At 42.4% G+C, this 27,438-nt stretch overlaps 1 protein-coding gene across 25 annotated transcripts in view; it reads right to left on the reverse strand.

The window, feature by feature from the left end:
- Nucleotides 1-27,438, reverse strand: part of NEDD4L (NEDD4 like E3 ubiquitin protein ligase) — a 255,657-nt gene that overhangs the window by 90,389 nt on the left and 137,830 nt on the right. For 19 of the 25 annotated variants that reach the window (XM_083402672.1, XM_083402667.1, XM_083402666.1 and 16 more), the window contains one exon: nucleotides 27,142-27,195. In XM_083402672.1, the coding sequence (XP_083258798.1) occupies nucleotides 27,142-27,195 (54 nt within the window). Of the gene's footprint in view, nucleotides 1-23,150; nucleotides 26,331-27,141; nucleotides 27,196-27,438 lie in introns of those variants that run through there. The other 6 variants (XM_083402686.1, XM_083402685.1, XM_083402684.1 and 3 more) reach the window with 1 other exon arrangement.

Consider the following 27,438-nt stretch of genomic DNA (forward strand, 5'->3'; position numbering starts at 1 on the left):
GAACGACTAAACAACAACAACAACAATTGCGATTCCCAGGCAAAGAACTCTGGGGCCCTTCTAACATGGCCACATGACTCATAATATTTTCAATCGGGGCATTTTGGCCCCTCCAGTCTTCAAAACCCACAGAGTGCTTAGCATTCCCTAAGCCGTGGCTCAGCTTTAAACATGAAAAACATGTTTAAAACAGGACCTCCAGTTCTGCTAAGCAAATCAGACCTAGCGACAAAGAGAGGGAGAGCACTTTAGAGAGAGAAAACCAGAATTAGAAACAAACAAGCAGACAAAAAAGTCTTGACAGTCTTTTGAAGACAATCTAAGCAGCACGGACAGAGTTTGCTGCGTTGCCGAATGATTGAATATTCCCTAGAACGCTGCTGGAATGAGCCTGCTCTCACTCTCAACTAGGAGCTATTATGTGAAAAGTCTTCATTACCATAATCCCTTGGCATCATTTCTGCCCATTAAGGGCAGTTAATTATGAGCCGCTGCAACATTGGCTCCCAAGATATTACGTACCCTTGTGCATGCCTGGTGGAGAGTAATACCCGACCATGCTTTAGCAATGCCTAGCATCCAGACACTGGGCCCACATGGATTAAGGCAAGAATAAAAGACATGTTAAAGCTACTGTGACCAGGGGAATAGGGCCCCCCAAAATAGGCACGGCGGAGTGAAAATAAGCATGAAGCGCAGCCACGGCAGCCAGCACCGACAATTAGGCCTGTACTAAATGCGATTCAGCTTGCTGGAAAAGCACAAAGCACTGGGCGTCTAAATGTGGGTTTGTATTCTGTTCCAAATAAATAAAATTCTGCATCACATGGCGCTGACTGGGACTCCATCCCGGCGAAAAGCCAAGGCTGAGGTCCGAATAGGGAATCTAAAATTACACTATTTGGGTTCTATTTGTTTTATTCTCGTATGACATTTCTTCCGTAACTAATTCTGCTTCCAAAGCTTCTCTCCCTGTCTCTCCAGTGTGGAATTCTTTAAGCAATAACTGGTGTGTATATGTGTGTGTGTGTGTGTGTGTGTGTGTGTGATGAGAGGGCAGCAGCCCCAACATCAGAGATGCGGAACATGTGCGGAGCCCCAGATATTGCCTGGGAACAGCAATGTTGCCATGGAATGTGCCATGGAGAATGGGCAGGAAGATGCCTTATATGACGACAGGCTATTTGTCCATTTAGCCAGTACTGATTACTTTAGGATAGCCAGCATGACATCCCCCACCACCTCTGGAGGACCACACATTCCCCAATCCTGCCTCCCCCATTTTAGTTTCACAGCAAGCTAGGTTAGGCTGAAACACAGTGATGGGATCAGCTTCATCCAATGAGCTTCAAGGCCAAGCAGAGTTTACAGATAGGATCCTTGATCACTTCAGATATAATCTTAGCACCAACCTCTATGCTATTCTGGATGATGAGCATACTGACGTGGAAATGTTTGGGGAAGTGAAAATAGTCATAAACATCACAGAGAGCAATCGGTGATTCTCCAACTCACCCCGAAGAATATTATTACCGGTATATATCTTATGTAGGCATGTTAGTTGCAATTGCTGCAAAGGAATATATTTGTACCAGTGAACTGAAAGGAGATTCATTAATTTGTGTAAGCTAAAATTAAGTGTAATTCCAGGATATTTCATGGATTTATTATAACTTTGTTTTAGCTTAAATAGGTAGAATATTTGCTTGTGTTTTGTATTTGTGTTAAGAGGCATTGTATATGTATTATTTCCAATGGCCTTTAGTTACAAGCAATATATATTTACAGCCCTCTTTATGAAAAACAACCTTAATAATAATAATAATAATAATAATTTATTTATACCCCGCCCATCTGGCTGGGCCTCCCCAGCCACTCTGGGCGGCTTCCAAAAAAATATTAAAATACTGTAATACATCTTAATTGCCTATTTGGTCAAAGGGTAGACGAACAAAGCTCAAAGATTAAAAAATAAGGAGCAAAGGAAGCTTCTGGACCTTCTTTCCACAGATAATGAGCATCTCATATCCTCTTGCACAAGACCCATAAACTGCAAGTAAACATGATTCCTGTTAGTTCTGATCGAGTGGTTCAGAGAGCCCTGTCTGCAAGCTTCAAACTGAGCCACACATCCTTTACAGAAGGGAAGGGACATAATTTTTCCTGTGAAAGGTCCCAGGTAGAACCCTGGGCATCTCCTACAGAGCTAGTAAGGGTTCCAGTCTGAAATCCTGGAGACTGCTGCACGTAAGGAGTTGATGCTAGAGCTTTGCCTTGCACATAGATGTCATCTTTTCCCTTTTCTTGCGAGGAATCCTATTCAGAATAAGGAAATTTCCCTTAAAAAAGGGAAAGGTTGACAGCTATGGCCTTGCATGTTGTCCTACACCTCCATAAGAAGAAGAAGAAGAAGAAGAAGAAGAAGAAGAAGAAGAAGAAGAAGAAGAAGAAGAAGGTTATTATTTATTACCCCGCCCATCCGGCTGGGTTTCCCCAGCCACTCTGGGCGGCTTTCAACAAAAGTTAAAAATACATTAAAACATCAGTCATTAAAAACTTCCCTAAACAGGGCTGCCTTCAGATGTCTTCTAAACGTCAGATAGTTGTTTATTTCTTTGACATATGATGGGAGGGCATTCCACAGGGCGGGTGCCACTACCGAGAAGGCCCTCTGCCTGGTTCCCGGTAACTTCGCTTCTCGCAGTGAGGGAACCGCCAAAAGGCCCTCGGAGCTGGACCTCAGTGTCCGGGTTGAACAATGGGGGTGGAGACGCTTCTTCAGGTATAAGATGCTCCTTTGGGTATATATAGTAGGCATTATACATGTTCACATGTATTCTGAGCCTTGAGGAATTCATTCCATGCCTTCTCACAGTAACATAAGCAGCCAGTCAAAACGGCAGCAACAATACTGGGTCTGTCTCAGTGCAATGCAGGTTCCTACATTGCATTGACTCCAAAACAGATATTCCTGGCCCTTTGGGGGTGAAATTAAAGACAGTTGAGCCCAGCCGCAAGATCAGAGGCACTTAACTCCATCTTTATACAGTCCAATGTTTGCAGATCACATTTAAATGCTCTTGACTATGGACATAGAGAGTTTTTACTGCTTTGCATACACTTAAGAGCACAATGCATTGCCTTGGAAAAATGACCCGGCCATTTCTTTTCTCCTGTTTTCAAGCAGAAAGAGACTGCTGAGAAGAATAGGCTACGTGAATGCAGTCAAAGGGTGTTTCTTTTTAACACTCTCAGAAAATGCTGTAAGACATCTACAGACAGTTAAACTATCAGAGCCGAATGGCTTTGCCAGTCAAGTGTTTTAATTTCCATAATCCTTTTGTGTTTGTCTGTCAAGTACACTGAAAAAGACGTTACGAAACAATAAACTTCAACATGCATTATTAGCAACCCAGCCAGCAAGAAAACATCTGTTTGTAGAACTATTCATTTCTGTTGCAGCTGAATGAAACTTTGCCTTAAGAAAAAGCACTTGCCCATGTTCAAAGACAGAAATGTGAAGCAGCGTCGGTTATAGTTAAAGGGGGAAATCTTAAGAGTTGGGTTAATGAGGAAATACAGTGGTACCTCAGGTTAAGTACTTAATTCATTCCGGAGGTCCGTACTTAACCTGAAACTGTTCTTAACCTGAAGCACCACTTTAGCTAATGGGGCCTCCTGCTGCTGCCGTGCAGCTGGAGCTCGATTTCCGTTCTTATCCTGAAGCAAAGTTCTTAACCCGAAGCATTATTTCTAGCTTAGTGGAGTGTGTAACCTGAAGCGTATGTAGCCCGAGGTACCACTGTAGTCCATAGCTGAACTGTGTGACTGGCCAATAGGAGTTGTAGTAGTGGTTACGGTATTTGCATACTGCCCTCCACCTGAAGATTACAGGGTGGTTCACAACATAAAAATACAAAATGAGAAGACAAAATGCATAATATAAATATAAATAAATAAATAAATAAATACACCAGCACTAGACTCCTACACCAATAAAAGACTTGATTGTTGACAAGAGATGCTTAATAGATGCTCCCTCTCTAGTCTTAAGAAACTAGAGCACAGGTAGCCAATGGGATGCACTCCCGATGGGGATGGACTAGAATTCTCATGATCCTGGACCACCGGCGATCTTGGCTGGAGCTCATAGCAGTTGGGTCTCTATCATCTTCTGCAGGGCAGCATGTTGACTAACCCTGAATTGGAAGATTAAAACAAAACAGAACCTCCAGAATAAAGTTTCAGCTCAGTGAGATGCCAACACAGCTCAGCAGCCAGACGAACATACATAAAGGATGGCCTGAGGCATTAATCAAAATATCATGTTTCCAGTGAAGTGAAGGGAAGACTCCCTTAATCAAGCCATGTCTGTGTGGCAATTTGACACCGAGGCTTGGCTGAAGCTAAGCAAATCCGGGTCTGGTCACTGGGACATCAACTGGGGGCCCTATTTTACCTTTAGTTCCATGATGGAAAGCAAGTAGAGCAGGCAAACTCAGTCCTCCAGATGTTTTGGGACTACAACTCCCATCACCCCTAGCTAACAGGACCGGTGGTCAGGGATGATGGGGATTGTAGTCCCAAAACATCTGGAAGGCCGAGTTTGGGGATGCCCGATGTAGAGGATTGCAGCCTAAACCTAGAATTGGGCTGTTACTCTAAATAGTGTAACTTAAGTTGGTCTAAATGAATTTGAATTGTAAAGTAATTTTGCATACAATATGTTAAACTCAAGCTCACGATATGTGTGTGTGAGAATGCATTCAAAATCATTCACTTCAGTTTATTAAAAAATGCTTAACTATTGCTGATTAAGAGTGTATTTCCATGCTGGCAAATTTATTGTTTGGTTTTTGCAATGTGTATCAGTTTAAACCTTAAGCACAGTTTCTCATTTCTGTGGGGGGAGGGAAGGGGAGTAAAATCCCCCCACCCTAGGCTTTTCTTTCTTTCTGGTCCACAGTCATTCAACAGTTTATTTAAAAACTTCTTTAGCTAGAAGCAAGTTGGAAAGGTCTTTTTTTTGGTTTGTTTCCTTTTGGTTTTTTAAAGACCAATTTTCAAATGTATCTATTGCCACAATTACCGTACTTTTCCGTGTATAAGACTAGGCTTTTTGACTCTAAAATAAGGTTAAAAAAAACTGGGGGCGTCTTATACATGGGTAGTGGATAGGGGTCATTTTCTTAAATTGGGGTCCCCCAAAATAGGGGGCGTCTTATATACGAGGGGGTGCTACACACGGAAAAGTACAGAATTCTAAAAGACATTGTGTTGAAATGGGTTATTATATGCTTTGAATTATGTTCACTGAGTTGCATGCCGTGCTGCATAAGAAGACTGTCCACTCCTTGCTGCAGCCCCCTATGCTTTGGCCTGGAAAGTCTACCCCAGGGGTCAGCAAACTTTTTCAGCAGGGGGCCAGTCCACTGTCCCTCAGACCTTGTGGGGGGCCGGACTATATTTTTTTGGGGGGAAATGAACAAATTCCTATGCCCCACAAATAACCCAGAGATGCATTTTAAATAAAAGCACACATTCTACTCATGTAATAAAACGCTGATTCCCAGACCGTCCGCAGGCCAGATTTAGAAGGTGACTGAGCCACATCCGGCCCCCGGGCCTTAGTTTGCCTACCCATGGTCTACCCCAAACCTTCATGTGCAGGTTTTGAAGGTACATGGAGGCTGCAGGGGACAGTAAAGGACAGAGAAGTCCCATTGTTCTAGGAGAAGTCTGTTCCACTGGTGCAACAGGAGCACAGATCTTTCAGACTGTTCATTCTGGGCATTAGTTACTTTAAAATCCTTTTTAAAACTGTTTTTAAACTTCACCTTGTCCAGATCGCTATGAGCTGGCTGCTGTTGCTTATTGGAGCATGTGAGTTCTTCTGTTATACCAGGTAAGCTGGCTCCCAATTTCGTTTCGGGGGGGGGGGGCGGGGGTCAAATGAAGCAAATCCGAAAGCGTTCGCTATGACCATGGCTCTCCTAGAACGGGAGCTGGTACTGACTCCTTTCTTGCACCTCCGCTGCATGTTTCTCTTCCACTGGCTCCCTAACCTTAACCAAGGTTTAGCATGATCCGTGTACTGCTAACCAAGATTTAACAATAGCCATGGCGTACAATGGTACCTTGGTTCTTGAACATAATCTGTTCCAGAAGTCCGTTCGACTTCCGAAACGTTAGAAACCAAGCAGTGGTTTCCGACTGGCACAGGGGCCCTGGAAACAATAGCAGACAGCCGCATCGGACGTTTGGCTTCCGAAAAACGTTCAAAAACCAGAACACTTCCAGGTTTTTGGTGTTCGGGAGCAGAAATGTTCGAGTACCAAGACGTTCAAGAACCAAGGTTCCACTGTATCTGCAAACCAGGTCCAAACCATACTGCCAAAGGCAGCTCTATTAAAATAATTTGCAACCAAGTGCTTCTAACATCAACACTCTTACATATACAGTGGCACCTCGGGTTACATACGCTTCAGGTTACATATGCTTCAGGTTACAGACTCCGCTAACCCAGAAATAGGGCTTCAGGTTAAGAACTTTGCTTCAGGATGAGAACAGAAACCGTGCTCCGGTGGCGCAGCAGCAGCGGGAGGCCCCATTAGCTAAAGTGGTGCTTCAGGTTAAGAACAGTTTCAGGTTAAGAACGGACCTCCGGAACGAATTAAGTACTTAACCCGAGGTACCACTGTACATTTCCCCACCTCCTGGCATAAATGCCTTTTTTTTCTGTGAATGATAATTGGCTATAATCCTCAAGGCACAATAGCAAGATACAAAAAGAAAAAATAATAATTAGGGAACACTAAAACATAATAGTATGCTTGAGGGAGAAAGGGTCTCCCGTTTTCCAAATGATTAAAGACTAATTTCTTCTGTTTCGTATCCTCCTCTAACATGCGACACACTTGGGCATTTGCCACTGTCAACAGTTCAAGGCACATAGAATCAGTGGTTAATCCCAACGGTGCTTTGTGTTTCACTGACCATATCATCATCATATCACTGACCAACATCATCAAATGACCAGAGACGGTTTGGAAAAGTCATTAAATGTTTCTATCACCCAGTTGGATATATTGCCTGGTACTTCTGCAAGCTACAATTCCCATTGAGGAGTGATCATTTTGTAGTAAGTTACCAGAACCACAGGACCAATGTTACTGCTGAAAAGCTTCAACACAAAGCCCTATGTTTGTATGTGCCTGAAACAGAAGAGGGTAACCAGGGCTACAAAGGTGTGTGGTTTTTTTTTTAATGAATTGGTTAGCTTAAAAAAGGTGGGATGGGGTTTAAACAAAAAAACAAACAAACAAACAAAAAAAAAACAATCTAGCAAAAACTGGCCAGATTTTAAACATTGATGACATATTTGCTGCCTACCAACCTCTGAGCATTTCACAAAATATTTAAAATCTGTAAAACTCAGAATACAGTCCAATCAAAACTATTATTATACCTATACTATCAACATAAAATAAGCAGAAATCTGTGTGAAACTAACACAGGCAACATAAAAACTGCCCAATGACCAGGAAGGAGGTAATACTGAATGCCAAACATCTAAAATGCACAAAAGATACAAAATGCAAAGCATGCAATAGGTTAAAAAATTGGGGGGGGGGGGGAGTTGGCATCAGAACTATTTTTGCAAAAGTCTGCAAATCAATTCATTAATCAACTGACTAAAACTCAATACTAATAATCAACAAAAGATTTTTGTTTTTGCTTTTAATTGGTTAACAGTGCTAAAGAAGAACCTATCATAAAAAGCAGTTTATAACACCACATGGTACATTTCAGGAATATATGTGATGCATTTGTATGTGGCATGAGATAAGTATCTTACACATTGCAGGGCTTAATCATTTTTATAGAGGACACTGTGGGATGAAAGCAATAATTCAACAATAACTGAAGAAAACTGAGTTTTTAGAGTTATGATGCATGCTTGCTTACTAAGAAGTAACCTGCACTGTGTCCACAGGGGTTTACATTTGGGTAAGTTTGTTTGGAATTGCAGTCTCTAAATGAAACCTAATTTTGAATGTTCCCCAATGAACTGTTATTTAAAGTCAAAGAAATAAGGACCTTTTCAGTTCTGCTTCTTGGGAAGGATGCAGAAGATTCTAGTCCACCTACACACCCCAAAGAGAAATCTGCAGAAATCCCATATAAACTACACACACACAGACTCATCTGCACATGAATGTGTTCACTGAGCTCAGTGCAAACTGTATGTTGTCCCCAGCATGAAAATACTGGGCCCCAAATATATCCCTGAAATCCACTAGATTTGGGCAACTCTCATAAACAATGTTATTGCTGATCTCTAGAAGTGCAATGGTTTGGACGATCTGTCTTCCGCTGGCATTGGCTGTGATCTGAAAGCATTTGCAAGGTTCCAAGTATTGCTTGCCAACCAACCAGACATGTTTTATAGCTGCTTCTATTTGTTATGGTTGTGTGTGATGCCGATGTCCGCGAAACACCCATTTCTGGTTTACGGAAGCGGAGAGCATAATTCATTTGTTATAATTCTAGAATTAAAATAATCCAACAGAAAAACAAAATCTGTTTCTGCCTTGAGGTCAGAGAACATTTCCAAAACAAAAGTTTATATATAATTGCAAAAGCCTATCAATAACACGCGAACAGCAAATTCCACCCAAGCTGAGTAAAAAGAATGGTAAAGACTTGGAGCCGGATCAGACAAGATTTCAGACTCTCCTTCTGCAAATAACCACTCACAGAGGTGCTCTGCTTTTGCAACAAGCTTGATCCCAGGAAAAGGAACATCGGTGGAATTAAGAATGAGAGACCATCATGGCTTCTTTGTCTCTGCAGCCCTTGGTACACATAAGCCACGGGTGTCCAAACTTTTTTCAAAGAGGGCCAGTTTTGATGAAGTGAACATGTGTGAGGGCTGACCAGAGTTTGAGGGCTGACCAGAGTTGTTGACCTTTTTTTTTTAAACAATTGAAGTTGTTAAGCATTTTTCCGGATTTTACCCCAGGAGATGAACTGCCACCAGCGGGCCGGATTAGGCCCCCAAAACGGACTTTGGACATGCCTAGCATAAGCAGAGGCTAATCTAAAATTTTGCATCCACTACTCTTGCACTCCTGCCAACCTAGCAGTTCGAAAGCACGTCAAGTGCAAGTAGATAAATAGGTACCACTCCGGCGGGAAGGTAAACTGCATTTCTGTGCGCTGCTCTGGTTCGCCAGAAGCGGCTGTCACATGATCCAGAAGCTGTACGCCAGCTCCCTCGGCCAATGAAGCAAGATGAGCGCCACAACCCCAGAGTCGTCCGTGACTGGATCTAACGGTCAGGGGTACCTTTACCTTTACTCTTGCACTTTGGTCTCCCTGATAAGGCCTAACTTCCTGTCACCCCACCATGTTTTGTATAGCCTCCAGCCTGACGTCATGAAGAAGTCAAAACCTTGCTCACTATTTTGTGACACGTTGGTTGGTCCTAATAAAACTATGCCTCCTGTGAATTGGGGAGAAAGGTTCTAATAGAGCCCTTGCTGGATAATTGCAGGTTGTTGGGTGTTTTGCTTTAAATGGAACAGCATTCAGAAGTGGTATCTCCCATTTGCAGTCTAAATTGGTACGGTCTGTCCTGCCGCCCTCATTCTGCCACACATATAGAACTGGCCTTCTTATCTCCTTGTTCAAGACATTTAGTACATGCTATTCAAGTGGAAGGATATTGTATAAGCACAAATAGTCTCAGATCAGACAGTTGACATTTTACAGCTCAAACACTTTTGATCAGCAACACTGGTAGTAGATGTATTCTTGTGAAGTGACTGCACTATTTATAAGCTGGTTGAAATTTACAAGTGCTCCAGAGTAATGAAATACAATAGGGTATTAACTATGCATAAATTCAAGGTTTACCCCTACAAGATGCAGGTTCGTGCTTTAAAATGAGGCTAATAAGGAAGGAAACCGCCACCAGATAACATAATGTAATTTTAAAAAGAAACTTTCAAATACTATATTCAGTATCTATAGCAGGGGTAGGCAACCTAAGGCCTGGGGGCCAAATGCGGCCCAATCACCTTCTCAATCCGGCCTGTGGACGGTCTGGGAATCAGTATGTATTTACATGAGTAGAATGTGTCCTTTTATTTAAAATGCATCTCTGGGTTATTTGTGGGGCATAGGAATTCGTTCATTTCCCCCCCAAAAATATAGTCCAGCCCACCACATGGTCTAAGGGACGGTGGACCGGCCCACAGCTGAAAAAAGTTGCTGACCCCTGATCTATAGCCAGAGTTGAAAGTTAGGCATCATTGTGCACACTTTAAAGGACTTCACGTGAATTATCTTTACAAAAAGTCTGTAAGGTTTTATCTATCAGCATCATCTGCATATTGCAGGTGTTCTTGAGAAGGGCTTCCTTAGCACCATGTAGCAACTCTGCAACTGAGGGAAGATTCAACCAAGACACTTCTGATCACAGATTAGTCACTTTGCTACCCTGTGGGAGAACTGCTACAGCTCACATTACTAGTAAGATGAAAGCTCAATATTTATTTTTAAGGTGAATGAGCTTTCACGTTGCATGGCATGTTGCATTAGTGGCGACTGATTAACTCGTCCAAGTGTTAATTATTCACCGTATGCAATAAATCAATATTTCTTAATACTTATTTTCAACTCAATCCATGCCGTAAGCACTCTGGGAAGATACTTCCACCACTGGGTTCTGATCCAGCATGGGGGTATGATACAAGATGGAATAAGATAAAGCTATTAGCAAATGACGCCTGCCAACCTAGCAGTTCGAAAGCACCCCCGGGTGCAAGTAGATAAATAGGGACCGCTTACTAGCGGGAAGGTAAACGGCGTTTCCATGTGCTGCGCTGGTGCAGGCTCGCCAGAGCAGCTTCATCACGCTGGCCACGTGACCTGGAAGTGTCCTCGGACAGCGCTGGCCCCCGGCCTCTTGAGTGAGATGGGCGCACAACCCTAGAGTCTGTCAAGACTGGCCCGTACGGGCAGGGGTACCTTTATCTTTACCTTTTATTAGCAAATGAATTACTTTCCAAGCTCACAAAACTTACACACATACACACACACACACACGGTACTATTTTCTCCGGAACATACCTCTATGCCTTTTCTTTGGAGTGCACTTTGATTTACACACACACATCCCTTCTGCATATAATTAAAACAAGCTTCTTGTAGAGCAGCCTTCTCCAATAGTGCCGATAGACTACAAGTCCCATCATTCCTGACCGCTGGTTGGGGATGATGGGGTTTGTAGTCAACAACAACTCCAATTACCTGGAGTTAATGTTGAGTAGTGAGGTGGCAATGTTTGCTGATAACTCCAAATTGTTCAGGGTGGTAAAAGCAAACATGGATTTCCAAAAAGATGTCTCCAATCTGGATGAATGAGCATTGGACGGCAAATGTGACTCTATGCAAGGAAGTGAAGTACTGGGTCAAAATAAATATAACCATATCAGGGGGTTTAAACTCACATTGTGTCTGATCAGGAAAAGGCTACTGAAATTGTAGTGTACTGAAGATATTGACCCAGTGTGTGCCAGCTATGAATAAATTGAATTCTATGCTAGGGTTGATTAGGAAAGAGATAGAAAATGAAATTGCCAATATCATAATGCTGATGTGATTGCTCTTGGAACACTGTGCAGAGTTCTGGTCACTACAATTCAAAAATATATTTTATAGATATTATAGAGGACGAAGATGATCAGAAAATAGCAATCAGGAATAAATCCCACAAAACAAGCAGAAACTGGGGAATATACTTTTGTATATTTATATGTATTTGTATTTATATGTATATGTATTTGTGTAATTTATACAGGCCATCAAGTTCAGCTTTCATTTGTGTTTTATTTTCATTTTACTTTCCCCACCAAGGACCCTGTGTTAGTAAAAAGCTGCATTAGATACAGCAACTTAGATACCTGGCTGTTTCAAGATCCTGAAGTCATCATTCACATGGGCAGCTGAATATAAAGGAGATTCAGGTATCACCCACCCCAAATACACATAGACTGAAAGAATGAGGGGGTGGCCATGCAGAATCACCCGCCAACTCCCACTGTTGCACACTCAGATATTGTGTGAAGGGGTTCACTGGTGTTTTTCAACATTGGGTCCCAGGATGCTGTCGAATTACAACTTCTAGCCTCTGTGACCATGGACTAAATTCACTGGGAATGATGAGTGATAAGAGTCCAGCAACCTCTGGGGACTCAAGGTTTCATAATACTACTCTACACACCTAGAGCTCCTCCACAAGGAAGGTCCTGACTAAGCCAGCATCTTCTTCACACAACCCCTTCACACGCTGAATGCGCAAATGGAAATGGAAGCAGATGGAACTCCATTCACACGTACTTTCAACACACAGAGGGGTCATCTGGACACCCACTCTCTCAGAGACAACAAGAGTTACAGATGTCTAGAACAGTGTTTGGGAATCTGAAGTCCTCCAAATGCCATTAGACCCCCTCCCCAAACTCCCATCAGCCTAAATTATAATCAGGGATTACAGAAGTTGTGGACCAACAACATCAGTAATATTGTACCAAAGCAGCTCCCCAATCCTGGTCCAGATAGAATTAGAAATTCCCAAGTTTCTAATTACAACGGGCAGTTCCATATTACCAATTTCTGTTTAATTCTGGGCAGCTGGCCACATCCCTCCCTCAGATGGCTTGTACATTATGTGGTAAACCTCAGTGATTACAGGATAGGGCACACTTGGAATTCTAGGCTGCCTGAATGTGTGCTACAACCCCACCACAGCTATGCAATCAAGCCATGCAACAAGGGAAGTGTTGTTGCCGACATCCACTCAGATGTGTGCATAGATTATGCATGCACGCACAAACGCTACGTACACACGCATACTTATATATGCACACACACTCATCATTGTGCATGGGTAACTTGATATTTATAGTGGATACGATTAAATCAGGGCTGTTAATATTTTGCATTGCTCCCGGTGCAGGAAAATAATAATATTATTCTAAATAGTAGTTCAAGAGCACCCACCCCTATAACGCCAGCCCCGTGGAAAATGAAGCTGGCAGCACAAATTGAGGACACTGAATTCTTTTATCCCTCCTCCTGTTCCAACATCTGTTTTGGCTGGCGTCAGACACAGGCATCCTGATTGATGTCACCTAGCCAGCACAGGGCTGCTGTAGCTTGCTGTCCAAGAGGAATACATACCAGAAAAAGGCATACAAGAGCACAGAAGCTGGGGGGACGCTTGAACTAACAGCTTTCTTCTGACAACGCCGTTGAAAACTTTTGGTTAGCTTAACCAACCCTTCCCTCTATCCCCCTGCCCCATAAACAAACACACACACACACACACACACACACACACACACCTCTTATAAATAGATCTGTTTTGTTCCTTTGTTTTGTTTTACACTCTTAACTTAATGAAGATAGGGCATCAGGCAGCAAGAGGTAGCTACTGAGATATGAGTCCATAAGTGGTGCTTGGGTCTCACATTGAAATGCTTCTGAATGAACAACATAGCCAGATTTATTGAATCGCAGGGCACAGAGACAGCTTGGCCATTTTGGGCCACACACAGAGAGAGGCGTCTCAATGCACAGACAGCTAGAAGCCCTGTTGCCTCCAACTGTGGCTCCATATCCTTTCCAATCACTGAGTGGCCTCCCAGTCACCTGGGAAATTAATATTTCATGGCTAATAGCCATCTATATATTCTTCCTCCATGCACTGTAAAACCATACAAACTAGTGGCCATCGCCACAACGTGAGGCAGCGAATTCTGCTAATTAACTATGCTGCGTGTGGGGAAAAGACTTCCTTTCATCTGCCCAGAATCTCTCACCATAAAGTTTCATTAGTCAGGTTCTAATAGGTACAGTAAGAAAGGAGTCGAAAAACTTTCCCCTATCTACTTTCTCTGTACTGTGCACAAACCATTATCATATCACCTTCTGGGTCACCTTTTTTCTGAACTCAAAAGCCCCAAATACTTTAGACTTTCTTCACAGGAAAGACACCTCGATCATTCTGCTTTTCTGCATCTTTTTCTGCTCTCCCATATTTTTTGTTTTCCAGATATGGTCACCAGAACTGCACACATTGCTCCAAACGCAGCTGAACCATAGATTTATAACAAGGCATTGTGATACTGATCATTTTATTTTTAATTAGTTTCCTAGCAATCCTCAGCATTACTGGGTTTTTCAGAGTTGCCCTATAACGAACTGACATTTATCGCTGAGTAATCCACAGCATCCCCAATCCCTCTTTCCTGGAGAGTCATTGCCAGTTCAGACCCTGTCAGTACATTCTGATTTTTTTTGCTGCGACGGCATCACTTTACACTTCATTTGCCATTTTGTTGCCTATTCCCCCAGTTTAAATAAATTATTTTAGGACTCTTTCCCCATCCTGGACAGCTATACAGGCACCCCGATTTGAATGGAGGCTGCATTTCGGGTCATTGTGGGTGACAGCGGAGTGCACATAAGCCTGTTCCACTGCCTTTTCCGGCCACTTCCGTGATACACACATGCACAGTCATGCACCTATCAAACATGTGTAAATCAGTCACTGCCTGCATGCAAACTGTGCTACTGCAGTGCTCATCTGGCTCCAGTTCACTTATGAACAAGGTAAAAGCCATGATTCACATACAAATCCTTCAGGAATAGTATCGTTTGCTAACTTCCACTGTGAGAATTGTTCATTCACTTATTCCCTCTGCTTTCTGTTGTCTGCAAAATGGTCTATCCCCTTACCGGGCAATTGCTAAGTTTACTCAGAAGCCTTTGGTGAGGGGCTTAAGCAAAGCTTACGAATTAAGTTCGTAACTAGAGGTACCACTGTATATAAGAGTGGCTTGGGTATTATTATTAGTATTATTATTATTAATAATAATAGTATGTTGTTGTTGTTGTTGTTGTTAGCTTGTTGTTGTTGTTGTTAGGTCTTACAGGCCACCCTGATCAAAATATTTATTAATTATATTAACGAACTTCAAAATATTGATCCAGGCAGGACTTTTCATTGTAGAAGCTATGCTGGTTCCTTCTCAGCAAGTCTTGTTCTTCTTCATGCTTTCACTTCCTTCTTTAATTATGCTTTCCACCAGTTTACCCGCAGTAGACTTTATGCTGTAACTGTCCTGTAGTCATCTAGTTCACCTTTGGAGTCATTTTTTTAAATTATTCCTTACGTTTGATGCTTTCCCATTTTCCAATAAAGAGGTTGGTTTTAAAGTTGAAATAAGAAATAATGCTGCATCTTGAATCTTGCTAATCTGCTGGAAATCATCATCATCTCCATTTTGTCCCTCCTATGCTGTTGCAGAGCTTATGGCCTTGCATATTATGAGTGTAATATCTCCGATTAGCAGCTGGAAAATACCTTTGCCTGATACCTTAAGAGTCCCAATGCCAGTCAGAGCAGCTTAGATGAATTGACTCTATAGGTCAGCTTCCTACATTCATACTCTTGTCAGTGCTGGTTCTCCTCCCCATGTTGCTGCTGGCCTATCACCCGCACCGCTGTGAGAAAGCTTCACGCACTTCATTATCCCCAGTCTACATCACAAAACTATGTTAAACAGGACAGTACTAGAGAGGTTACACACAACTACCTTCTAGACTTAAGAGGTTCAACCTGAAAAAGAATGATTGGAAATATCCTAAGCATGTGTCCAAAAGGCCACAAGCAGAAGTGAGCAGGAGTGCCACGTTTCAACTTTTCCCACACACTCAGAATCATAGAATTGTAGGGCTGGAAGGGACCACGAGGGTCATCTAGTCCACCCCCCTGCAATGCTGGAATTTGTTTGCCCTGAGATTAAGAGTTTCATGCTCTACCAACTGAGCTATCCCAGGGATACTTGAAGTTACAGAACTGGGGTTTTTTTCTCAGTTTGTCCATTTAGGAACCCTTTAAATCTGCAAGCAAAAAAACTTACAAATTTCACATCTTCTATCCATGCACTATGGTACGTCTAGGTCACAACATGAAGAGAAACTTCCATTTCTGTATCGCAGCTCTGCGATTTTATACAGAGAGCAGGAGATAGGAGTATGCCAATAATGGCTAGGTTTGATAACCATGGGGGAGTATTTTGCTTGTTTGTTACTAAGTTTTGTATGTTGTGTTTTTATATTGTAAACTGCCCTGTGATGAAGATGAAGAGCAGTATAGAAATTTAATAATAAAAATAAAAAGCAAAAGTATTAGTTTCTATTATCCAGAAGTCCAGTCCAGCCACAATATTGCTACAGTGTTATAGGAACTGATTCACAAAAATGTTGTTCCGTGAAGAGCAGAAACTAACTACTGAAGAAAGATCTCCATTATTCCTATCACTCTGAAATTGCTTGAAAATTAAATACGTGTATTAGTCAGAGAGATCACTTTTGGGTTTTCCAATGGGACCCCTTTGTATCTGCACCTTTTTGCTTCAATGTGGTCCCTTTTATGCACTACATGACAGCAATTCAACAGGTTTGGGAACGAAGTCAATAGCGTCACCACATAATATACAGCCGTACCTTGGTTCTCGAACAGAATGCATCCAGGAGTCCATTCGAAAACCAAGGTGCGACTTCCGATTGGTTGCAGGAGCGTTCTGCAGCCAATCGGAAGCCGCATCGGACGTTCAGCTTCTGAAAATTGTTCTAAATCCGGAACACTCACTTCTGGGTTTCGATCGTTTGGGAGCAGATTTGTTCAGGAGCCAAGGCATTTGAGATTCAAGGTAGCATGCACTTTCAGGCTAAATATCCAAAAACACACATTTGTCCACGATGGTTCAGAAGCTATTTCAAGGGCTGACTTCTGTTAATATGGAAGTTCATTACTTGCTTGGTTGCCTCAATAAATAAACAAATTCATATCTGTCGAGCATCCGGTATCTTAATCTGATTGCCTACTTTTAAACCAGTACATGCCAAATATAATCTGTATACCTTGAACCCAGAATGTTTGCTTTAAAAAGCTAGGGTTGACACCTAGCTTGAGAGACAAAAACAGATACATGGCATTCCTAAAAACCCACCATCAACAAGTATCCTTTCACAAGGGAACTGTGAGAACAGCTAATTTCTGCAATATGACTTACTCATATTTCCTGCTAACAAAAGGAGCTTTCATGCCTGAAAAGTTATAGAGAAAGAACAAATAAGTATACACGGACCTCACTTTTTGTTTGTTTCCATTTTTCAAGAAAAGAAAAGAAAAGGGTTGTTGCCTAAAATTACCTTTTATTTAAAAGAGTCAAAATGCAAGAAGACTGTCACAACAGTATGTCACCAAATACTAAATAAACAAGAGGTGGGGGGAATTAGCAATGAAGGAGAAACCACTAAGACCTCTACCATAAGCCTGGAATACGTGATGTGTTTGTAGGGGCAGGGAACTCTCATTCTGCAACCTAGAGTCATCGCTCAAAGGCAAATTGGGACAGACCACCTGCTAAGCCTTGCCTGCGGCTGCAAAATGGTTCCTGCAGAACTGCTGCTAACAGCAGCCCAGCACCGGCCATCCCTCCACCGCTGGTATACAAATCAATATTCTGTATGGGACAATGACAATAAAGATTACTGTATCGTATCATATTGTATTGTGACAAGCCATGGCCGTCACAAGAAAGTCCTTGCATAGGTATTTAACAGTTTGATATAATCCAACAGAATGGAGGAAAGACACAGGGCATTTTGTGACCAAGCTAGACCCATGTTCTAAAGCCCTCTAAGGGTCCATGTCTTCGTCAGCAGCGCCTCTGAAATTCTAGCTCTAAAATCTTTTCTTTGCCAAGGGTGTCTGGAATTCTCTCAGACAGACCCTCGTCAACTAAAAACATAGCGGCATTTCCTTGCCCAAGCCCCTTTTATAGACCAATACAGCAGACGTGAACATGTGTACTAAAATACAGCATAGCCCATTTTTTAATATCAGCAGAAACAAATACAGAAAAGACTTCTTTGCAAAATATCAGCCCAACAGAATCCAGAATGGGCCTTCCAAACACATGCACCTACAGATTAGGCATTGCGCTTAAATATTAGGTCAACGTGGTCCTATTTTCTTCTCTAGTTTTTGTCAGGAGGTCGTCCTACACTTGAGTAGGACCCTGGCAGAGACACATGCCTGTCTGGCATGTTCTCTCCCTCCTGGTCATCCGTTCGGGAGCTTCAAAAGCTTTCTTCTGCCCGAACATCACAGCGACCGATGCCAACAGACATCGGCACACTCAGGAATCCGCAGAGTCTTCACAGCTTGCGTAACAGACCTCAGCAACTCAGCATTTTGGCTAATCTACTTTATTTACATATAAACACACGGAGAACTGCAACATGGCTCCCTCTCTCCCTAGCATCAGACAGCAAAAATAAAGAACAAAGGACAATAGTCCCATTTCACAGAACACAGTAACACAAGCATCCTGTCTCCGTCACTTTCCACTCTGTAGAATGAAAACATACACCATCATGTGATAGACAACAATCCCATGACTGCAATCATGGAGCTGGAATTCTAACAGTTTTATAGTAACTCTTAATGAAATGCATCCTGCCTGTATGAAAGCTCTTCGGTCCAAAAGAGAAGATATTTGAAAGGTCATAAACACTCAGTAGCAATAGGACTACAGACGCCCGCATGAATGCTTTCACTCCAGATAAATAAGCCTTGAAGCAGCTGCTGCCTTCAGACCAAATCCCAGGTCCTAGATCAATCAAATAATCACAAACTAGCTGAACCGGAGAAGAGATTGGAAGCTATTTTGCCTAAACAGCTTTCATAAAATATATTCTTCTCTACGGGTTTGGTTTGATTAAACGCAGAAGCCTCTCCCACCACGGATTTAAAGGGTTTCCCAAAATAAAATTGAGGTGACTTTCTAATGGAGTGACTCTCCCCTTCTGCTAACATCCACTTGAAATGGGATAGGTGCATATGAGTGCAACGCTGTTCCTCACTGGCATCGCACTTTAAGAAGCTCACTGGAAATTTCCTTGAGCTACGATAAAGCTTGCACGAGGCACAGCCCTAGCCACCTCTCTGCGAAGGACAAAAACCTGCAGAAAATGGACTACGGTGGGAAAATGCTGGAAGAACAGTCAGGGCATCCTTCTCCAACATTCTTTGAGCTGGTGCAGTATGGGAAACAGAAAACATGACTGATAAACAGAAAACAAAACTGCGTAAGCATTGCTCCTTGACTAAGCAATCTTATGAGACAGTGTTAAAATTATTAGTAGCAACAGTCCATCAAGTTGTTGTTGTTTTTTAACTAATCGATTCAAGCTCCAATTTTGTTTTGGTTTTTTTTAAAAAGACAACATCCCACTTTTGGATTAACATTTATTAATGGCAGTTCATAAATAAAGCACATAACAGCCCAGTTATAATTATGGTTTCGTGCTATGATAAGATAACAAGCTGCAGCCTCACACTCTCCCCTCCTTCCATCTTCAATTAACTCCGGGCTAGCTAACAAACCAGAATCTGAAACCTTTGCTTGATCCTTGCCTGAACTAACTACAGTTAGAACAAACCAGCCCCCAAAATTCTAATATAATAAGAAAGCCGTGGTTTCTTTAAAAACCAAAAGCGGAACCTTCGAATTTCATTACCTCCCATTGTCAAGCAACAGAAGCAAATGGGATGATGGCACACCACTTGAAGACTTACCACAGCTCACTCTGGTTCAGTGTCTGACCTGAGCTTCCGCACAGTAGCCGCTCTCAGCCTCCAGAATATACAGCACACACGCGTCCACAGCTAAGTGTATTCGATATAGAGAGTTTTCATTTCTAAGCACTCGGCTCTCTTGCACAACTAAGCTAAGCAAAAAAGCAGACAGCCACTTGGATGAGGGACAGCAGCAGTTTAGATGAATATCTGGAAAATGCTTACTTAAAGAATGCTCTGGCCGTGCTCATTGCCTCAGTTCAAGCGCCCGAATGTTAATATACAATGGAAAATGTCAACCCATTAAGCCCATACCGAATTTCTCCTCGCGGCTTTCACTGTATTAGGGTTAAGGAAGTACGGGTTTGCGCCGTGTGTGCGCCTGAGCGTTATTTGTTTAATGCATTTTGTATATTGCCTCTCTGCCAAGGCACCTGAGGCAGCTTACCATTTTAAAACACTAAAAACAAACCAAAGTCACAAAGGATAGAATGGAACGCTTGTGTAGGAAAGACGGAGTTACCGGTCTATCAGATTCAAGTGCAAAGAAGGCCCTCCCTTCGACATACTTATCTATGAAAATGTGTGTTGATGGGAAATCTCACGCATCAGATGTGAAAAAGTTGCGTCCAACAGGTTGTGTTGCACACCCATCTAATTTAGAATATATGCAAACTAGTTGTAGTTGGCATATAATTCTGCAAGCTTACTAGATGGCCAATAGTTTCAATGCGGGTGCTTCCAACTTTTCCAATTCTATGATTCTATGAATAACAAAAAGATGCAAACAAACAAACAAACAGGCCCCCCTCCCAAAAAAAATCCTAGGAACTGTAGTGCTGAGAGTTACAGAGCTACCATTCCAAGAGTTCCCAGGGAAGGGGGATTGGTTGATAAAGCACTCTTGGGAGTTGTAGTTCTGTGCAGGCTCTCCTGACACCTCTCACTACCTTTAAGAAACTAGAGTTCCCAGGATTCTTTGGGGGAAGCCATGTCTGCTTAAAGTGATAATGGCACAGTTTTCAATGTATAATGCAAGTGAGTCCAAAGTGAGCATGCATCAACATGGTTTATATTTGTCAACTGCTGAAAGGTGGCAATTTGTACCTAATATCAAGGCTTGCCAGCTAACAGTGTTTGTTTGGCAAGCACGTTATTGAATCTAATAACTATTATAGACTGGTCTACAGAGCATAGTGACGCCTTTAATTGTGTTAAATGAGTCCCCCAGAGGGTTGTCCAATCTGCCATTTCCGCAGTGCAAACCCATAATACTTTCTGAAGGAACAATCAGTGCTGTCTGCTATATGGTGAATATTTTTGAATAATCAGGCTCTACAGGTAATCAAAAATGTTCATACATTGCTGTGCATTTTTTTTTGTTGTTTCATCGAACACAGATCTGCCATTTAGATTTTTTATACTTATATCATTGGCACTGTCCGCTGGAAACTTCAATCTTTGATTGTATGCAATTATTGTCTGTGCAATTATTGTCTACGTTCTGAAGAGACTAAGCTGATGCAGATGTGCATATTTGACTTATTTTAAGCCTTTATTTTGTATGTACATACAGTATAGCATCAAGTATTTCCCTGAAATGGGGAAAGATACACAGCCTTTAGATACCCTTTTTCATTTATCTGTGTGTACATATGTACATTCACTTGGAATGAAGCTGGTATTTAAAAAAGCTGCCAATTTTAGTTTCCCCAGCTGCATTTTTCTGCTCTGGTCTGGTTCTATTGTCAGCTTTTTCAAATCAAAGGGCATACACATTTATTTAATTCAAAAGTGCTCAGCCTCCTCCAGTTCTCAGAATGGCAAAGGACATGCATCTAATAAAATATGCATCATATTTTTTTTTTAATTACACACTCTGAAATTCAACATTTTAAAATTTATTTGACAAGGCTGTTACACGATCCTGTGGAGAGTGCATGCCCACTCACTCTCTCATCACTTGTGAATTAATACACATAAAATAATGAAATTCGCCCCACTCAAAGGCTCAAGAGTTAAGGCAGAATTTGGTCCATAATTCCAATACGGTCCTTGCCTCTCTCAGTCACCCTCCGGAATATCTAAAGCTCGCTCAACACTTAACACTCCGTATATCTGCTTTAGATAGCTCGTTCAAAATTATTACTGCTGTAGAAGCATCAATGCAGAGGGGCCCTTTCCCCTTTAAAATCTTCTGCGCCCGTAATAAGAATTTTAATGCAATTTCGATATGTCTACGATAAAACCTGGAGGATTTGGCAGGGGCAGTAAAATCCCAGGAGAAAGCAAACCAATTAAAATGTTTGCTGGTCCCTTCCTTATAGCACCCCACTCCCGGGAAATCTAGAGAAAATTCTACATACGCTATATAGGACCACACAATTCCTAAAAGAGAAGGAAGGTGGCATTGCTTCTAAAGTAACTAAGTTTATTTCTTCAGTCTTCTTGACATGTAGATGTATGTACATTCCAAGAAGTAAAATTAGGATGCAGCTCTCGCGATTAAAGCAGCAGTCATCACATTGCCCTCCCACAGTCAGGCGTTGCTTTCTTTTGTCGAAATACATTTTAAGTATGCCTGAGAGAGCGATGCCCATATGGTGATGGAAGCAAGAAATGGCTAAAGTTCCATTCTTGCACATGTGTTCACATAGTATCTGCTGTTCTAGATGCCACTGTGCAATAATTGAACAGAGCATTTACCTTTTCTCTTTTGTCATTTTCTTAAGTAATGTTATTTGGGTTGAAGCTCCGCTTCGACACATTATGCATGTAGAATGTAAAAGCATTTATCCCTCCAAAGATGTGCATTGCCTCAAATTAAAATGCTAGCGCGTTGTTAACAGCGAAAGGCTAAAAAGATAAAACGCAAATGGAATGAGCAGAACACAACAGTTTCGCTTCTGCCACTACAAAGTTATAACTAGACAGAAAGCAATACAGTCCCTGTGAATCATTTCACTTAAAGGTTTTATAATCCCCAATACAAAATTGTGGTTCCTTCATACACACAGTAGAGAATTACTCTGATTACTGTGTGTGTGTGTTTTATTTATTTTTCAAGAAGCAACTTTTTTAAAAAAAACAAAGTGGACACTATTTATAAACAGCAGCACAGTGGCTTACAGATTTTCATAAAACTAAATCCTATTGTAACCCTGGATGACGTAACATTGACTTAAGTAACGTGTGAGTTGCTAGGAGACCTCAAAACATTGCAATGGATGCAGTCATAGCTGAAAGCTATTTTAGCTTAATGAACCGAAGATGCTCTGAGATTGTTCTAGAGGAATATAGTTCCTGCTAGCATTATGAGTTGCAAACAATTATGCAAACTACGCAAAACATATTTGTGAAAATTTAAGTTATCACCTTAAGTGAAAATTTAAGTTATCACCAGCACATTAATGTTCCTACTTACTGAGGAGCTGCCTGCGACAGAACCAGGAGCATTAGGATTTTCCTGTCCAGAACCTTGGCCTCTCTCATTAGTCCCACGAGTCACAAGGATTCTGAAATGCTGCTGCCTGGAGTTTTGATCGGGACGGATTTTAAAGGTGCACCCTTGCCCGGGAGAAACCCGCTCCACTGATCCGCTTCGAGATATTTCAGGGCCATTCCTGCAATTTCCACGAAGTGCCGGATTCACGCCGTCGTCCTCCGTGGGGCTGACTCGTGCCGGATGGGGCTGAACTGGGTACGAGGTACTCCTTTCCAGCCGTATCCGTGGGTACCTGACCAACCTATCTCCTTTTGTTCCGGTGAAACCAAAATTGTAATCTGCTCCCGCCTCTGTATTGTTCGACTGAGACTGCTGCAACTGGAAGACAAACAATTTCTTCCCCGAACTGGAGGACCCATCAGGCAGGTGCTGCAAAGACCAGCGCCTGGGTTCAGAGGCAGAAGAGGCATTCTGAGCCTCGGAACCAAAGGGCATCAGCGTAACATGAGGAACGTCCACACTGGAAGCTCTGTGCTGAATCCTCACCCCGCTGATGTTTAACCCTGATGCAGGGTTGGTTTCGCCGTCTTGAGCCGTGGCTGCGCTGTCATCATTCCAGTTATTGGAAGGTATTGTACAAAATATTGTATGGTTAGAGGACCCGCCGTTAATCTCGTGCCCCATGTTCTCTGTCTGCCTCGGTGGAGAATTATCTGGAGTCACCTGCGGACTACTTTGAGAAGAATGGCTTCCAACCAGAGATTCATCATGCTCCCCTAGATCTGAAAAGTTACCTGTCTCCTCCAGAGGGGACTCTGGGCCCCCACACTCATCAGAATGTCCATTTACTGCCTTACGCTGGAGGGAGATCTGCATGGATGAGCTCCTTGTCGGACGCGCATCGATGTTGTTTAGAAGCTGGGGGATAAACATGGACGTGCTCCTCTTCAAGGAACTGGCTTCCCGCAGATCCCTGCTGCCGTCGCCGTAATCCATTCTGCGCCTGGAGAAAGGGTGAGGCCCGTTCCTTCTCGGTAAAGTGTGGAATGACATGAAAAAGTCATCATCTTCTCTCTCGTGGTCTAAGATCTCCGACTCGGGAGCTGTGTTGCTTCGCCCGGAGCCAAAATGAAACCGCAGCCGATGGGCCATCGTTTCGGGAGAGAGGAGAGGGGGGGAGACGGCAACGAGTCCAGGCACTGCCAGAAGTTAAGAACTGAAGACATAAACTCCGAGGAAAAGTGTCCCATCTGCCAAACTGTTAGCACTGCTGTACTGATAGCGACAGATAGCAGAAATAGCCCAAGTGGCAAGCAACATTCCAGGCATGATTGGGTAAGAGCAATCAGCGCTCCTCCACACTGTGACATAGGGTAGGGTGGCTGGCATCACATGACCCATTTCCCCCTCTCCAATGCAAGCAGCTATTTTTTTTCTTCTTTAATACCAGCAAGAGCCTGAAACAGCACCTTCACAGCTGCTCCTTTTCCATCAGAAAGGAGCGGCCCAGCGGGAGATCTCTCACAGCTGACCGAGGCAGCAAACACACTCAAGCTCTGCTATAAATCTAAAAGTACATCATATTCACAGAACCCTTTTGTACTAAACCAGACCAAACAAAAAATAAAAAACGGAGGGGGGGGAGCGAGACACAGAGCACCAGCAGCACCCACCAAAGACCCCCACTAGTACTTGGCTGATATTGCATTGAAGTTCTCAGGCAGATCGGGGAGTCACAAAAATGGCCAGAGGAAGGTACACACGGAGATTGCGTTTGCTCAAAGCTGGCCGAAACCTTCGAGTGTCGTTCGACTAATGCACATATTAAAGAATGGTTAGGAACTGTATCTTTCTCCCCTTATGCTTAAAAAGTGATTTAAGTAGCAAGCTTTTTTTTTGCTGGAGTGGTAGACACAGATATCATATTGCCACTGTAAACGAACTATAATAACCCGCTCCAGCTATACACAGCGTTTTCCAGGAGAGGCGGTTTGGGGGGTGGGTAGGGAGAAGAAGAAACACACACACAATTCAAGCAGCAGACAGGAGCAAGCAACAATCTTCCTTTTTCGGCTTTTGGGAGGCTGAGAAGGCAGCTGAGGTCTGGAGCGCAGGGGTGTTTGTGAAGAGCTGTACTGATCTGACTTAAAACGCCGTCCAGAAACGCTGCCCCACGCTGGCGAGCCTCCAGGGAGAAAGTTAGCAATATTACTAGCTCAGATTGCCAACATGGAATAGAGCTCTGCTTTGTTAGGAGCCAAAACGCTCCAGAAGAACAAACAGACTCAACATTAAACAATGCCCGAATTCGGCTCTGCTGCACATGGCGGTTTTGATAAATGTCAGAGGGGGTGGAAGGAGAAGGTAAGAACTGAGGCAGAGTCTCAAAATGCTCTTCCAGTGCGAATACGAAAGAAGGGCCAATGAAACCAAACAGTCTTGTTACAGAAGTAAACAGAACAACCTGCTTTTATAAAAGAAAGCCTTGGAGAAGGAGTTGTGGAAAATCATGTGGGAGTTGAGTCAAAACCATATCCTGGGCACCTCTGCTTCTGTTTTCTAAGCACTTGTTTTCCCATAAAGGGGCCAAGGGGCAGGGGGGAGGATCAGCCCAATTACAAGGAGTAGCTTAAAATGATAAAGACTGCTGAGGGTAAGTATTATAATCTATACTAGCAAAACTGGACTCTGCCAATGACGACAACGCCATGATTCCTCACTACACAAAAATAATAATAAAAAGAACAGGCACATTGTCTAGAGCATCTCTGGGAATCCAGCATTTTGAACTACAGGACATATTTCTATTAGATAGATAGATAAGAGTATACCCTCCAACATTTCTCCAATGAAAATAGGGACGTCCTATTCCATTATTATTATTATTATTATTATTATTATTATTCCCCGTCCATCTGACCGGGTTGCCAAAATATATAAAAACATAATAAAACATCAAACATTAAAAAACCTCCCTATACAGGGCTCCCTTCAGATGTCTTCTAATGGTTGTATAGTTACTGATCTCCTTTGTGCGGGGGTCGCAAACTCCACACCCTCCAAAATTTCCCCAATGAAAATAGGTACCTCCTAAGGAAAAGTGGGACATCCCAGGATCAAATTAGAAATCAGGATGGCTTCTGTAAATCCGGGACTTTCTCTGGAAAATAGGGGAACTTGGAGGGTCTGAGATAGATAGAGATACACACAAACACACATGGCACAAATGACAGCTAGGTTTGGTGCTGATGTTATTCTCATACATACACAATCCCTAATCCAGGAGGTCCCCATAGGTAATGAAATATGATGTAGAAACATAGCTCCCACATCTCCCAAGGGCTTCCACACTCACTTCAATCAAGACATAGCGCCACACGCATCTTGCTCAGAGTTGGGTCTTTTCACCTCACAAATACGCGTTTGAAATTGGGGGGAGCCTGACTCTATGGTGAATCAGAGAAGTGGGCAAAGAAAGGGCTAAATACCAATTTCCTTCCATCACCACCCAAAGCTGTTTTCAAGCATTTATTTATTTACCTCCATAATTTACTAGTCACCTATTAACTGACTCAAATGGGTTTAAAACAAATGCACTGGGGTTCCGTTCCACGTAGCAGGTATTCATTTCATTCCATGTCATTTATTTTTTAAAAATGTTCCTTTTCCTACTAATATATATATCTCCAAGGAAGCAGCAACCAACAGTTTAAAAAACAAAACAGTCCGTTGTAATAAAAGCAGAGCAGAAGGTGGGAGACTCCTGATTGACCCCACTCCTGCCTTTCAGCAATTCCAACAGGAAACTCCAAACTGTTTATAAGCCTGCAATCCATTAAAAAAAGGTCACAATTCATATCCCCACATGCAACCATTTGATAAGTATTACACCGCTTTCGCATTATTTCGGCTGCAAAAAAGGGTGTGGTTATGGCACAGCCACTGAATGTAAAGATAAAAGAACACTTACCAATCTATTTTCATCAAATACTTCAAAGAGTAGTCTGTGGTTGGATGGATCTACCTACAAGATATAATAAAGAATTTAATGGAATTATTTGTTTAAAAACAGACTAACAGTTATTTAGCAGTTACTTAATTCAACGTTCTTCATTTACACTGTTTTTAAATGAATCTTGGGTGTGACATGAAGAAACGGAGTTAAATTTTCCAAGGGCAAAGCAAAGAGAAGGCAAGCCAGAGGCCTAGGACCAAGTCTAGGGACAAGCAAACTCCACCTTTCTCCCCATCGCCCAGCAGAACCCAA

Source organism: Podarcis tiliguerta (assembly GCF_965153285.1).
Source record: "Podarcis tiliguerta genome assembly, chromosome: 11".
Taxonomy (NCBI): Eukaryota; Metazoa; Chordata; class Lepidosauria; order Squamata; family Lacertidae; genus Podarcis; species Podarcis tiliguerta.